General features: G+C 34.9%; 1 protein-coding gene across 2 annotated transcripts; it reads right to left on the bottom strand.

Moving 5' to 3' along the window:
- Positions 1-448: 448 nt before the first annotated feature.
- On the bottom strand, positions 449-13,023 carry NXPE3 (neurexophilin and PC-esterase domain family member 3). Of its 2 annotated transcripts, none has more exons than XM_026700820.2 (6): positions 12,564-13,023; positions 9,328-9,552; positions 7,458-8,203; positions 5,846-5,919; positions 4,523-4,729; positions 449-3,491 (listed from the first exon to the last, which is right to left on the bottom strand). In XM_026700820.2, exons 2-6 carry the CDS (start codon positions 9,418-9,420, stop codon positions 2,890-2,892), a joined length of 1,722 nt encoding a protein of 573 aa, XP_026556605.1. In that variant the 5' UTR covers positions 9,421-9,552; positions 12,564-13,023; the 3' UTR covers positions 449-2,889. The 2 variants fall into 2 exon arrangements, with proteins under 2 accessions (XP_026556605.1, XP_087793488.1); XM_087937362.1 differs by having other exon boundaries at positions 1,983-3,491; positions 12,311-12,700.
- Positions 13,024-14,778: the final 1,755 nt, after the last annotated feature.

Genomic DNA, 14,778 nt, shown 5'->3' with positions numbered 1-14,778 from the left:
CAGAAAATAGGAATAATTTTTTTTCCTATTGGGTTCTGTTGGTGTGGTTTGGTGGTGGGGTTCATGTGACTGTGCAGGCATGAGTACCATCAAGTTGGCCATGCCCACTCAGTCACATGACCCTCCACCTGGCCACGCCCACCAAGCCACACCTATAGAATTGGTAATGGAAACATTTGAATCCCACCACTGTTTGAAATATATTGGTTTTAAGAGAAAATACCAATTTGTGTATTTATGTGGCTTTAAAGAGACAATTAGTGGAAATATCTTTCGCTATTAAAAGTAATATAATTTCATGGTTAGAATGTCAGACAATGCAGAATATGCCATTTCACTGGCCTGCTCACTTCTATAATGACAAAGTAATCGTTGGCCAATTGTCATTTGTGTCCTATGTTCTCTCAGTGCAGGGTGAGGCAATAGGAGAAGAAAACACGGAACAGGGTAAAATAAAAATTAAATATTTATTTAATAAATTTAAAATAATATACATTTTGACTGATCAAATGTTTTACACAAATGTGCCATTAACGATTGCTGTAAAATCATCTGATAGCCAAGTGTTAACTCATAATCCATTGTTTACAGGAAATGTAAGTAGACTTCTGTATGTTAATAGCAATAATCACAGTGGTTATAAACTCAGATTTTTTTTTTTACATTATTACTGGTAAAATATTAAATGTTTCTATATATTTATCAAACATTGCAGACATTCATCACTGAGAAGTGTATTTTTAAAACTGTTATCATTCAACAATGAATCTTAGAAACTTTCAGTTCTCAAATTCGACATGTAGATCTCCATTTTGCAAAGTACCAACAGATGAGGAAGCCTACAATCTCACTTAAAAAGTCACTATTATTTTTAACATGGGTTTTTCATGCAGATATACATGGCCACCAAAACAGGAAGGAAAATCACCTTTAAACCTGATCCAGTTACCTGGGGAAGAGATGGGGGAGAGTCTGCTTCTTACCTGCTGTAGGAGAAATGCCCTTACATTAGTACAATCTGCCAACACTGCAAATAAAGCAGAATTTCAAGAATTACCATGAAAAATGCCTTTTACAAAGAGGGCAAGCAACAGGAATAGCTTTCAGAAGACATGATAAAATATCTTCTCTCGGTAATATAAACATAATTTATATCAGTCTCAATACACCACAATTAAAAATGATGAAATATATCCTCTATGGAAAACTGAAAAATAATCCATGTCAAGTGAACACCTTATAAAGATATTATGCCCTGGAGTATCTGTCTTTAGAAACTAAGAAAACTGGTTCCAGCTTGAACGTCATACTAGAATTAAAATAGATTCCCATTTGGCAGTTCAAGAGAAATGAACCAGTAGATGGTGAAACTATGGCAGGAAAGCAAGAGGCCATTGCATGGGATGTGATAGATTCAGACATGAAAGTTCAGATCTTATACAGGTAGTCCTCAATTTATAACCACAATTGAACCCCAAATTTCCACTGCTAAGCAAGAGTAATTAAATGGATTTTGTCCCATTTTAGACCTGTCTTGACAGAGTTGAGTGAATCACTGCCGTTGTTAAATTAGTAACATAATTGTAAAGTGAATCTGGCTTCCCCATTGACTTTGCCTGTCAGAAGATCACAAAAGGTCATTACATGACCTAGGACATTGAAAATGTCATACATTTGAGCCGGTTGCCAAGTGTCTGAATTTTGATTGTATAATCATGGGGATGCTGCAACAGTCATAAATGGGAAAAATGATAAGTAACTTTTTCAGTGCTGTTATAACTTCAGACAGTCATTAAATGAATGGTTATAAGTTGAGGACGACCTGTAAGGTTGCAATATGCAAGCTTTAGTCTGATTCATGAGGATCATTTTAGTATTTCTCTGACTTGAAAATAAACAATTATGAATTGGATATCTGGGATCTTTAGAGTATTTAAGATAAGGAATATTTAATTCTTTGCCATTTCTTTTTATTTAGATACTTTTGTGGACAGAACAGAAATTAATTCCTAGACTTTGGAGAAGTTACTTACTTTTTGGCATGAAAATAGGATCAAGAGCAATACAACATAGCATTGATCAAATACTGTATGATTGTTCCTTTTTGGCTGATAAAATTCCTACTTATGAAAACTTACACAAAAACAATGGTGAATAGTTTTCACCGTCCAAGAAAAAAGCATGTAACATCTTAAGTCAAGGATTAAAGGTACCTTTAAAGGTAAAAGTATTGGACAAAGGAATGCAGTGTTCATTAATCTTTTGATGCCACTATCACTTCTCATAATTATTTATTGTGATGTTAATATACGTGGTTCTCCATTAGTGATTGTCTTGCATAGGGACTATTCAGTTAAAACTATGAAAAATAACTTTAATGTCTGCCTTAATTGCATCTGTCTTTACCAAAATTCTTCCAAAAACTTGCCTATTATTTTTTGATCTTGTTCTAGCTCTAACTCTTTAGTAGTAATCGGACAAGAAGCTGAGGCCAATAGGAAGAGCAGAAGAATATTCCCTTCTATTTTGGAAGTGATTAACACTGCTGTATTTTTTCAGGCATGGCAGACATTGCTGTTTTAATGAACATGAAAGAGGCTATGTTCATCTAAGTTCCAAAACACTTTTTCTTGATAATACCTGAAGTGTGCTTAGTCCTAGTTAAAAAAATACTTCATACAAGTGAGGTGTAGAACCTGAATACACCAATACATGCATTATAAAAACATAGGTGTGTGTGTCTGTGTGCGTGGAAACGTAATGCACATACAGAAATCTCCCTGCCACCAATAAATATCAATGTGCATGCTTTTGTGCAAGTTGGCTAGATGTGATGTAAATTGTGACAATAAATCAGCAATGCTTCATTTACTAGTGCAGAATGCTGAATTATACAAATAGAGACCACATTCGAGTATGCATATCAGCTAAGAAACTATAATGTGTTTCCATTGGGCATATAAAAGACAAGAAAACATCTAACTGATTTTTGACAATAGCATCTTGTGGATGTAATTTGTGTGGCAAATAGTGAGCCAGTGACATCTCCCAAGCATCCACAAAGTACACCCCAATTCCTGAGAACATGTTCCTCATTACCGTGTCAAGCTGGTAAGAATACCAGTCACTGTTGAAAAGGCTAACTTCTGGATCAAGTTCTTGAACATTGGCAGTTTTGATAACTATATAAGTGTTTGGGCTTCGGTCCAGTAGCCGAACAACTGCCCTGCGAATATTTCTCAGTCTCCTGATGTACACTTCTATAGGAAAAGTGCTAAGGTGAGACCAAATAGTTATGGCTATCACAGTATTCTTTCCACCAACAATACGATTCACTTCATTGGCAATATAATGCAGCTCACTACTAAAAACTGTAAAAAAACGAATGGGAGGGCCATGGCAACGAAAATTTAGTAAGATGTTATGCTTTAAATCCACAGCCATGAGAGGACCAACTTTCTTAGGACTTCCAAGGTTTAATTCCACAAGATCTGTTAAAAAAAAAGAATTACTATGTCATTGTATGCCATAACTCTTATCACTACCTAGAAGTGTTAATAAGACAAAATTAATTTAGGCTTAGCATTATGCCTTCTGAAAAATCATCTGAAGACAAATTATAATAACATAATTACGCTTCTCTGGAAGAAAACTTTAATGTTTTAATCACCTGAATAGGCCCTCTCTTCATTCCCCTTCTCAAATTCAAAAGGTTCCCCTTGGGCCCCTCTTTGCTTCAAATGCATTGTACTTTTGCTGAACAATATTGCACAAATACCAATTCGCTGTCAGATCTGCTCTAGTATAGAGAAGTCAGTCAGCAGAATTTTCTTCAAAGGTCTACAGTACAGTCTTGTTTCCTGCAGCCATTTAATAGCCATCTGGATTTTTGCAGCTGAGATCTAATAGACTCTTTACAAAGAAATGTAAATGCACCTATTATATCTGCTGTCAGATATAATACAGATATAATTCATTGGAGACTCCTTCATTTTTATTCAGTAGAACAGCTGCTCTCTTCATTGAAATCCAAAAGTGGGGCAGTTTTTCTTCTCATGGGTGAGACTTTTGGGATTGCATGCTAAATGGTAGCTGTCAAAAGTTGATGGGCTACAAATACAACTTATTTCCTTCTCATCCAGCTCCACACATAACAAACTGTACCAAAAAGGCAGGGATCTCTTGACAAGCATCTACTTTCTTGTCTAGGGCTTCTGAAGTTAAGCAAAAGGCCACATTTTGGTCTAAAAGCTTTTGATTAGATTTCTGTTATCACTAACTTCCAGATAGTGCCAGATAGCCTAATAATGGGATATTCTTATAATTGGCGGGGGGAGGGGGATCCTGAAAAAAATCAAGTTTAGATTTCTTTTCAGATTTTCTCTCAAAATTTAAAAAAATAACATGCATATCAACCAAACAACACTGCTAACAAAATGATAAACCCTGGTAAAATACTGTGATCTTATACCAAAATTATTTATGGTAGAATTTCTTTTAGAGGGAATGAATTTGAACATACCTGGAACAAATTCTGTCAGATATTCAAACCATTGTCTGATTGTAGAGTCTCCAAACAAGTAAATAAGTTTTCCCTGTAAACATTCAGTAATCTCTGATGACTTATTAAAATGCCGAATCAACTGCTTCCTTTGCTGCCATTCATCTTGATAATAATAACCAGAAGGAAATACATCAGAGCTATGAGATCTTTCTGGACTGTCCATTTCTGAAAGAGAACATTTTGAATTAATGAACAGAAATGAGGAGACGTACATTAAAATTGTAGCTTGAAACAAAATAAGTGGTCTTGCAAAAGCAGTTTTATAACTTTAAGTATACATACCTGCAAAATTTACATTGTAACAAAATACTACAACATCCATGTTCCAAAAAGCTATTAACGCATTTTATCTTGGAAAACTGCACTGGCAGATGAATTTTTGGACAACCATGGAAAATTTTGAGTTATTGTATATATATTCATCTGTATGGAAAACTTAACTGAATCTTATGATTGCAGCATAAATAAATAAACAAACAAATAAGCAAGGCAGATAGTAAGTTGACAGACATATATTTTAAATATACATTTTCAAAGCAATATGCCAGATGCAACTGTTTTCCTTCATATATGTAGGAAGTCATAAGATATACACCACCTAAAACACAAGCCTCTAGCAAAAAAATAAATATGATAAATGTAACACTATTTATGTTTATTCTAATTGTTAATTACAATCATATTATTTTAAATTGACCATCTTTGATATGTTTAAAGATGGTATAACAGAATTTTCAAGAATGCACTTTTGGAAATTTTATCCGTATTTGTTTATTTATTTTATGTATTTGTTACCCATCTCATAACAAAATGCCTCCAGGCTACTTCTAACATTCTGACAATTTTATCCATAAATATACCTACATTCTCAATCATTTGTAGTCATATAATAGTACCCTACAATATCACATTAATGGGAAGGTCTAGAGATCTGAATTCAAAGGGATAAATATGATTCAGATATTATATCCAACACAAGGGTGCATAGTTGGCACTTTTGGAATCTTCTCCTGGATTTATACAGCTGCTACATGGGCTGCTGTGAAGGAAAATAAATGTTTTGTTTAAATTGTCCTTGAGCGATTCCACATACATGCCAGCACATGCCAAGTGTCCTTTTCAATAGAATTGTTGCTTCAACAAAATAAGCAAGATAGAAAACATGAATAATTTTTCATACTTAAACAGTTTCTCATATGATACTGAAAGACTGTTGATGGTTGCAGTTCATAAGAACAAGTTTAAATAGTATACAGCAAAACTTTCAAACTGTTACTTTACCTGTATGCTCCAAACGTCTTACAATCACAGTATCAGGCCCGATGGAAGGTATCGGCATTTTTATATTCACACCACTAAAGGAAGGGGGAAATTTTTTTAAAAAAAATCTAAATACAAAATTCACATTTGTTTATCATTACATATTTAGAAACAGGTGGCATTTTAACTTGAACACTATTGTGTCACTGACATGGTTAAGTCTTCTTCTGAATATAGATATCTCAATATGTATAGGGCTATAGATATTCCTTCCTAGATGACAGCAATGGATATTTCCCTCTGATGCAAAAGCAAAGTTATCTGAAATGGCTTCACTAATCATAATTGGAAAACTCCATATTCAAGATTCATGTTGAAAAGTACAAATCATATCAAAGCAAATTGATTTAAAAGACGACTTTTCTATCTTAATAACATTCCATTGTATTTTTCACTGCTAAATGTATTTATTACCAATATGATGCATCACTTACATTACTATGAGGCTTGTCAACAAGATCAGCTAATAATTGCTTCTTTTTACAATAAAAACATGCAAAAAAAGTCATGAAAGATATTTAAAAATACATATTCCTGAAAGGAACAAAAAATGCTTGCTATTTTTCTTAAGCATGTACACTAGCAAAATTTATATTAAAAAAAATGTCTGCAAGAAAATGTGTGTCTACAAAGCATCTTGGGTTGAGTGGTTTAAAATTAGTGATAGTGTTTAGGGAAAGTTTCAAATACAAAAATATTTGGATTTTTAGAAATTAATTATTTTAATCTATTTGGAGAGAAAAGCCAATAATTTCCTAGTAACACAAAGTAAAAAAGACTGAACATGCAAAATGAAACCAGAGCTACTTAGGCCCCAAAGTATTATTACTTAAATACTAAGCAGATTTTTCTGATTCTCAGGGATGAGAAAAGAATAGCCCAAAGTCTTCTGAATCAATAAATGAAAGGAAAAGGTTTAAAATTTAAATCCTAGTGCACAGATATGGGGCTTAATCTCTTGTGTTTTGCAGTATGGCAGTCATTTAGCTTTTATCCATGGGCTGTCAGACTTTTGAATGCAACATAAATACCACAATTAGGTTTAATAATATCATAGACTTGCAGGGCCAGCACCAAAGAGGCTCATTACAATTTCATTGTACACATGTTGTGCATTGACAATAAATGTTTGATTGATTGATTGATCTGCGCTTATCTAATTTATTATTTACACTAAAACAATTAAAACTGGGTACTGTCTGTAAAGTTCCTACTATAGGAACTTAGGAAGTTCCTGAATATAAGGCTCTTATCTGAAGAGCCACACCATTATCAAAACTAAAAGTATAGTGACAGCAACAATGCCCTAAGATAATGGGGTTGTTGAAAATTATGAGCCATAAATTTGGCATTAATATGCTCTCTTTTATACTGTTCAGCAAATTAGAAAGATTGTAGCATAACCATTTACTGTAGATGTTTTGCTTATTTGGCATTTATTTAAAAGGTCAATTTCAGCAGAGTAAAAGGAGCTCAAGAAGAGTCTTTCACCATCTCACATTTTAAAAAGAGCCAAAGTAACATTAATCTATAAAAAAAAAACATTAAACATAGAGTCTAAGAAAACAAGTACCTTTGGAAAAAGTTACTCTCTTCTGAAGTTAAAAGGCCCTTTTTATATCCCCCTTTAAAATGGTTGATCCTAGTAGCACAGGAGAGTCTTCTTGGCTTGTAACAAAACCACGGTTCTCCAGTATAGCTATCTGTAAAGTTACAAACTGGCATGTCTCCAGGCAAACACACATTGCATATAGTAACTTCTGAAATCCTTCCTGATTTGAATAAGCTTTTAAAATAGGCCCTGTCTGGTTTTTCTTCTTGTAAACGTTGAAGGAGTTGGATTCCTTCACTAGGATGAACCAAGGACACAGATACTGTGACCGCCCCTGGCCAAAGTAAAGTGAAAAAAATTCTGTATGATCCATTCTGATAATCTACAGTTCTTCCAATGGCTCCTGCTTTCAGATCTGCAGAATGAATTCTTGACTGAAGGTAATCACCACCATATCGCTTTGGGTTTCCTTCATAATCCCTCATATGGACAATCACTTCCAGCTGATCACCAACTTTGAAATTTGTATGATTATTTAGTATAATAAAGCTGCTATGGGAAGGATCAGTACTCCTTACAAAGGGGACTTTGTTCTCAGGAGGTTTGGCCCACTGTAGAGCAGCAAATAAGGATTCTTCTTCCTCTTGTTCAATGTTGGACAAAACCTGTTGCTCATAACCACAGTACAGCTTTCTCCGTGTTCTAGTTGTATGCAACGAGGATTCATTGTCTTCCACCAACCACTTTAAACCTGTGGTATTGAGATTCTACAAAAGAAAAAAACTTTCAACAAGAGTTGTAGCAATAGAATCATATCTATTATATTTATTTTATTAGCAATTTCAGCAGCTTCAAATCAAAATGGTTTGTAAGAAATACCATGCAACTGCAATTGTTTTTATCTATCCATTAGTTATAAAAGAATGTTATATGTATGTGGAATTACAAGCTGCCATTAGTTCTGTAAAGACTTTATCCATAGTATTTAACATCTCATTATACCAGTCAATTCTAATACTCTTATTATATTAAGAAAGAATTAGCATCTTCTATTTTCAGAGCTGATTAAAAATCCTTAATTATTGTTTTTTGTTTGTATGTTATGTGTGTGTGATTAGGAAAGAGCCACTGAAATAATCTCAGAATGGTTATTTTCCTCTGCCCTACCACTACCTTTTTTTCTTTCATCTTTTCTTTAATCTCTTAACCTTATTGTCTATAAAGGACTTGCTGTTCTTGCTGAATCTGCACTTTTATTCTGAAAAGTATTTAGCCTTAGTACAATATTTCCTACTTACCTACTTCATATAAAGCAGGGGTGTCAAACTCGCATTGTCATGTGACGTATTACTTTTCCCCCCTTCGCTAAACTGGGTTGTGGGCCTGGCCAGCATGTGACGCATCTGGCCCGCAAGTCTGACACCCCTGACATAAAGGAAGAAAAGCAGGTGAAGGAGAGGTCATCACTTCATTTATTTTCTAGTAATTAGCACCTAGACATGAGTCATTGGTGATGAAGTTTATTGAATAGGCTGTCCCTAGAACTGTGGAAGGATGCAATATAAATTGTGGCAGGGGGCTTAGGATCCTGCAGGCCTTACTCACCAATCTTAGCCAACTCTCCATGGATTCCATTACAAAATCACATAACTTTTGGTTTTGTTCTTCACCAAAGTTAGATGACATGAAGCAATATTTTAGCAGCAAATGGTGTTTGGTGATTTGACAAAACTGTATGCATGGTGGGGTTTTTTATGTGATGATTCTTTACATTCTGCAACACACTCAAAGTCACTGAAAACCATGTTACTTATCATGGGAAGACGTGGATGATAAGAAAGAAGAACTTTCAAATTATTTGGCTACTCCTTGAGAGGGTTAAGTAACTTACCTCTAGTTGATAAAAGTTGTGGGCTAATGCCAAGATAGCCAACAGTACCAGAAGGAAGCACAAAATATGGGTTTTGGAGCAATGAGGCCACATGATCCCCTCATCTGTTTCTTACCCACGTAAGGTACTGCCACATTGCCCATATTCCATAGGTTTCAATTTCATTGTTATCCAGCATCACATAAATACTGTATCATCAAGAGGCTTCTATAACATCACCATTTTCTGTAAAGAATTTTAAACTTTTGTTTAGACCTTGAATATAGCTAATAGAAATATGTGTACATCTGAGAATCAACAATATTAGAAAGATATACAAGTAGCCCTCAAGCTGTAACTACTTTTTCAGAGATATTTCAAATGTACAATGTCACTGAATAGCATAGAATAGAATTCTTTATTGGTTAAGTGTGATTGGAAGGAATTTGTCTTGGTGCAAATGCTTTCAGTGTACATAAAAGAGAAGATAGTCAAGAGTCAAGAATCATCAGGTACAGTACTTAATAATAGTCATAGGGTACAATAAGCAATCAAATCATACTAGGAAACAGTCAATATAAAATTAAATATAACATAAATATAATATATAAATATAAAGTAAAATTGACAAAGTTACAGTCATACAGTCACAAGTGGAAGGGGATGGGCAATAAGGAGTGATGAGAAGATTAATAGTAAAAGTAATGCAGACTTTGTAAATAGTTGGACAATGTTGAGAGAATTATTTGTTTAGCAGAGTGATGTCGTTCAGGAAAAAACTGTCCCTGTCCTTTCCAAACTCTCTGGAGTTTGCAGATGATACAACAGTGATTTGTCTCATTTGAGACGACAAATCTGCATACAGACGGGACGTTGTACAAATTGCCTCATGGTGTAACAAGAACAATCTGGAACTAAACACACTCAGACCGTAGAAATGGTGATAGATTTTAGGAGAAACCCTCCCATACTACCACCTCTTACAATACTAGACAACACAGTATCAACAATAGACACCTCCATATTTCTAGGTTCTATCATATCACAAGACCTAAAATGGACACCTAACATCAAAAACATCATCAAAAAAGCACAACAAAGAATGTTCTCTCTGCGCCAACTGGGAAAGCTCAACTGCCCAAGGAGCTGCTGATACAGTTCTACAGAGGAATTATTGAATCAATCATCTGCACCTCTATAACTGTCTGGTTTGGTTCTGCAACCCAACAAGAGAGACAGAGACTCCAGAGAGTAATTAGGACTGCAGAAAAAACAATTACTACCAACCTGCCTTCAAAGGACCTGTATACTGCATTGTAGAGTTTTAATTGCAGGAATGTTCCAATCTTGGGTGGCAAACCTCATATAAAGAATGTTTCCAAGCAAATACAACTCAGGCAAACAAAGTCACTAATCTAAAGGAGGATTAGAGAGAGGAAGTAAACATATGTTAGACTTTAACTAGAGATAATTAATTGTATTAATTACTGTGCTAAACAGTAACCAAAGTTAAGCAGTAACCAAAGTTAACCAGTGATGGATGATAATTAAAATGTGTATAAATGCAAGACTAGACTCCAATAAAGATCATCATGATTAGTTGTTCATGATCAAACAACTCGACTGCCTCGTCATTACAACACTGCACAAGTCAAAAACAGCTGTGAAAATATTTAAAGACTCCTCACATCCCAGACAAACTGTTTCAACTCCTACCCTCAAAACGACGCTATAGAGCACTGCACACCAGAACAACTAGACACGGGGACAGTTTTTTCCTAAATGCCATCACTCTGCTAAATAAATAATTCCCACAACACTGTCCAACTATTTACAAAGTCTGCACTACTATTACTATTAATCTTCTCATTACTCATCACCCATTCTCTCCAATTTGTGACTTTAAGACTGTAACTTTGTCACTTGTATCCTTACGATTTATATTGACTGTTTCCTAGTATGATTTGATTGCTTATTGTACCCTATGACTATTAAGTGTTGCATCTTGGGTCATGACGAATGTATTTTTTCTTTTATGTACACTGAAAACATTTGCACTAAGACAAATTCCTTGTGTATCCAATCACACTTGGCCAATAAAAAATTATATTCTATTCTATCATTTGTATCATTTGTTTCTGTACCCTAGAAAAACACTTGAGCTCCTATTAAAAAATGATTTTTTTGCTTTATCTGCACACTTGGTGACTTGTACTCTTTGGCTGGACAAAGAAGGTTAAAACATCTCTTTCAAAGTCTTAGATTAATTTCTAATCAACTCCTCATCAAACTTGTGGTGCTTGAATTTCAAGGCAATATTCTCATGTTCTGCATGTGGTTGGGGGCATATGGCAAGCTACTGTGACAAACAAGGCAAGGAAGAGATGGGTCTTTGCTCTGATATAATATGGCTCTCATGTTTTTATGAGTTTTGTCTTTCTTGACTAGAATTTAGCTACAAAAGAAAAATGAAACACAACAAGGATGGAACCAGTTCTCACCACTTTAGATTCCTCTGTAAGCATCTTTTTGTATTTCCCTGTGAACAGTTGGAAATTATTTGTCCTTCCCTAAATCTAACACTTGGTGAAGGAGAAGAAATAATGGGGCCTGACCCAAGTTAGAACAAGCTAGCATTCCCCCTCCCCCCTGCACAATTAATTTCAGTTACTCCAAGGTTGCACTGAAATCCTTTTTGTGTTAAGTCCATTCACTGGCCACTAAAAATGAAATTTGGACTTCTGCTCTATTTGAGGACAAAAAAATCAATATAACATGAGATGCTGGCTGCACAAATTGTTTTCCTTTCTGTGGAAATTCATCACAAACGGTTCAGAGAAACCCTAAGGTGGTCGGTCATTGCAGCAAAAAGTAAAACGGGTTAAAGCTCAGTTCGGTCATAAAGTTCACCTATTAGATCATCATTTTTGCATCATTTTTAATTCACCCCAGCTAACATGAAACGAACCATTTCAACGACCCTCAAAGGAGAGGAGATGATCACCTTGCTGATGACTTGGGGGGAACCACAGTTAAACCAGAAAGATGCTGTACCGAATTTGCAAGCAAAAACGTTTTCAATAGCACCGTTAGCCGACATCGCAAGTCGCTCCTCAGCAGGTGCTGCACTCGTCGCTTCCCGCACTGTTTGACTCATTAAGGGTCGATCGTCCGTGGAGGCCTTCTCGTTGATCCGATGGGACCTACCCCACCCCCACCCCAACCCCTCTCCCGACAACAGAAAACCGCTCACTCACAGCTACAATCCTGTGCCCAAATCATCACGCCATTGGAAGGAGAGCCGAGATGTAAAGCAACGCATTTGTGCAGCAATTCGAGCTGACTGAATCAAAATCCGCATGCCCGCCTCGCCCACTTCCTCTTTCTCTTATCTGGTTTGATAGTTGGATATCTTCCGGCCGAAGGGCTTGAAAAGGCGAAGACCCCGAGGCTACAGATCGGCTGCTTTCGCTCCGCCTTCCGCTGGCCGGTTTGCTTTTATTGCGCAAGCACAGGCCCGGGTGGTCGATCGCTGCTTTGGTATTTTAAAGCAGAAACAATTCTAGCTTCTTCGGACTTGAATCGCTGCTGTGCGTATTGTGTTTGGCAAGTGGCGTGTCTCCTTCCTCCGATGCTCGGGCACCTTCTTCTTTCGTTCCATGCTTCATTTTTTTGGCCTAATGTCTAAACTGAATGGAGCGGTTCCATTAAATGTATTTCTGGTCCGTTCACTAACTCTTTATAAAAGACGTTATTTGTGGTAAAGTTAAACGTACTCTTCAGTTTCTGTTTCGTACAAATACGCTATGGAAAGCCAAAGAGCATATGCTGAAAAATGCACTGCTAAAATAGTATAAACCGGCATTGTATAAAACAGCTTTAAGATTTGTGGGAAAACAGACCTAAATTCAAACGTCATGATTTTTTATTTTATTTGTCAATCGCTTACAAGATAATAGATATAAGAATAAACATGAGTGTGAATACGGGAAATAGGTACGAATAAATGGGGTCAATAGGAGTATTGTGAAATAAAAGGTTGACTAAGACCCACCAAATATTTTGTTTATAATTTTTTTAAAAAAAACTAGGAACATTGTCTTCTTCACTACTGAGCAAAAATGCAGTTTTATCCATCAATTACCATTTAAAGCTTTCCAGTGAACATAATCAGGAAGCAAATAAATCATTTCAGACTTATAAGCATTTCATAATTCAGAATACTTTATTACATCAAAATAAATTATTCTCAAATGCAAATTTTCAAAAATTGAAACATGCAGATTATATTTTTAATCCAAATTATAAAAGGTATATTACAGTCAGATTAAGTTTTCTGTAAATAAGTTTTTGGCTGAGCAAATTACAACGATCAATTATGCAATCATGTTGCCTATTTGCATTCTAGAGAGAGCTTGTCATGGACATGTTTTTAAGTAAAATCTTTCTAAGAGTGTTTTTTTCCCTTTAGTAGTAGTACTCTTTTTGACAATGACCTGGAAGTTTTTAAATTCGTTAACAAGCATTAGATTATATGGCTTTGAAGAGGTCATATGGAATTTACCCAGTTTGTGATCAGTGATCACTTTATCAATACTGATTATATGAAATTAATAAGGCCATATTTTTATTCAGTTTTAACTACACTTAAAAGATAATAAAATTGTGCTTATGTAAAAGTAGAATTCACTGATCTCAGTAAAAAATCTCTTATGTTAAAGACTACAGCCAAAATATTGAATCTGTAAAGATTTATATTTACACAGACCACACACAAACACAAGCAATAAAAACCAGCTTCTTCATATAACAGTAATCACAAAGTTTTACTTAGAGGAAAATAAAATTAAAAAAACACAATTTAATGTATAATTAATTAAAAAATAGTTAAGGGTCCATTTATACCCTTCCTAAAAATAGTTGTAGACTGTCCCCAAATTTGTAACAGATTTGGGATAGTTACAAGAGAGAGAAACAGATAATTGATTTCTCTTGAATCAGCAGATCAAGACCAGCATTTGATTCCACTTAAAGATTTTCCTAAAGAGAGGATATAATCGGAAAAAAACATCTGATTTGTAATATATTATATAGCATGTGTTATACTACTTATAGACCAATATATTGTCTTGACCTCTTTGCTAGTTGGGAGGAAGAAAGGTTTCCATTTCCACCTTGTATTATGAACCAGAGAAAGCAGAAGTGAGTAGACATATAACACATAACAAAAACAGGAAGGTGGAAAAATTGTTCCTCTTCTCCACTTATTCCTTATTTCTTTCCCATTGCTTATTTCAATAAAAGGGTCCATGGATCATGCTAGTCAATAAAGTCTTTTTAAAAGTTTAATTTGTTTTATTCATTTGTCATGTTAAATCCTAAAAGGTGTACAAACAATTTCTGAAATACGCAAATCTGAAACTAAACAAATGACACTATGATTTAATGTTATGTATAAATTGAGATAATGTT

Source organism: Pseudonaja textilis, chromosome 7, assembly GCF_049901715.1.
Source record: "Pseudonaja textilis isolate UNSWEBS1 chromosome 7, rPseTex1.2, whole genome shotgun sequence".
Lineage (NCBI taxonomy): Eukaryota > Metazoa > Chordata > Lepidosauria > Squamata > Elapidae > Pseudonaja > Pseudonaja textilis.
This window is presented reverse-complemented; position numbering and strand designations above follow the sequence as displayed.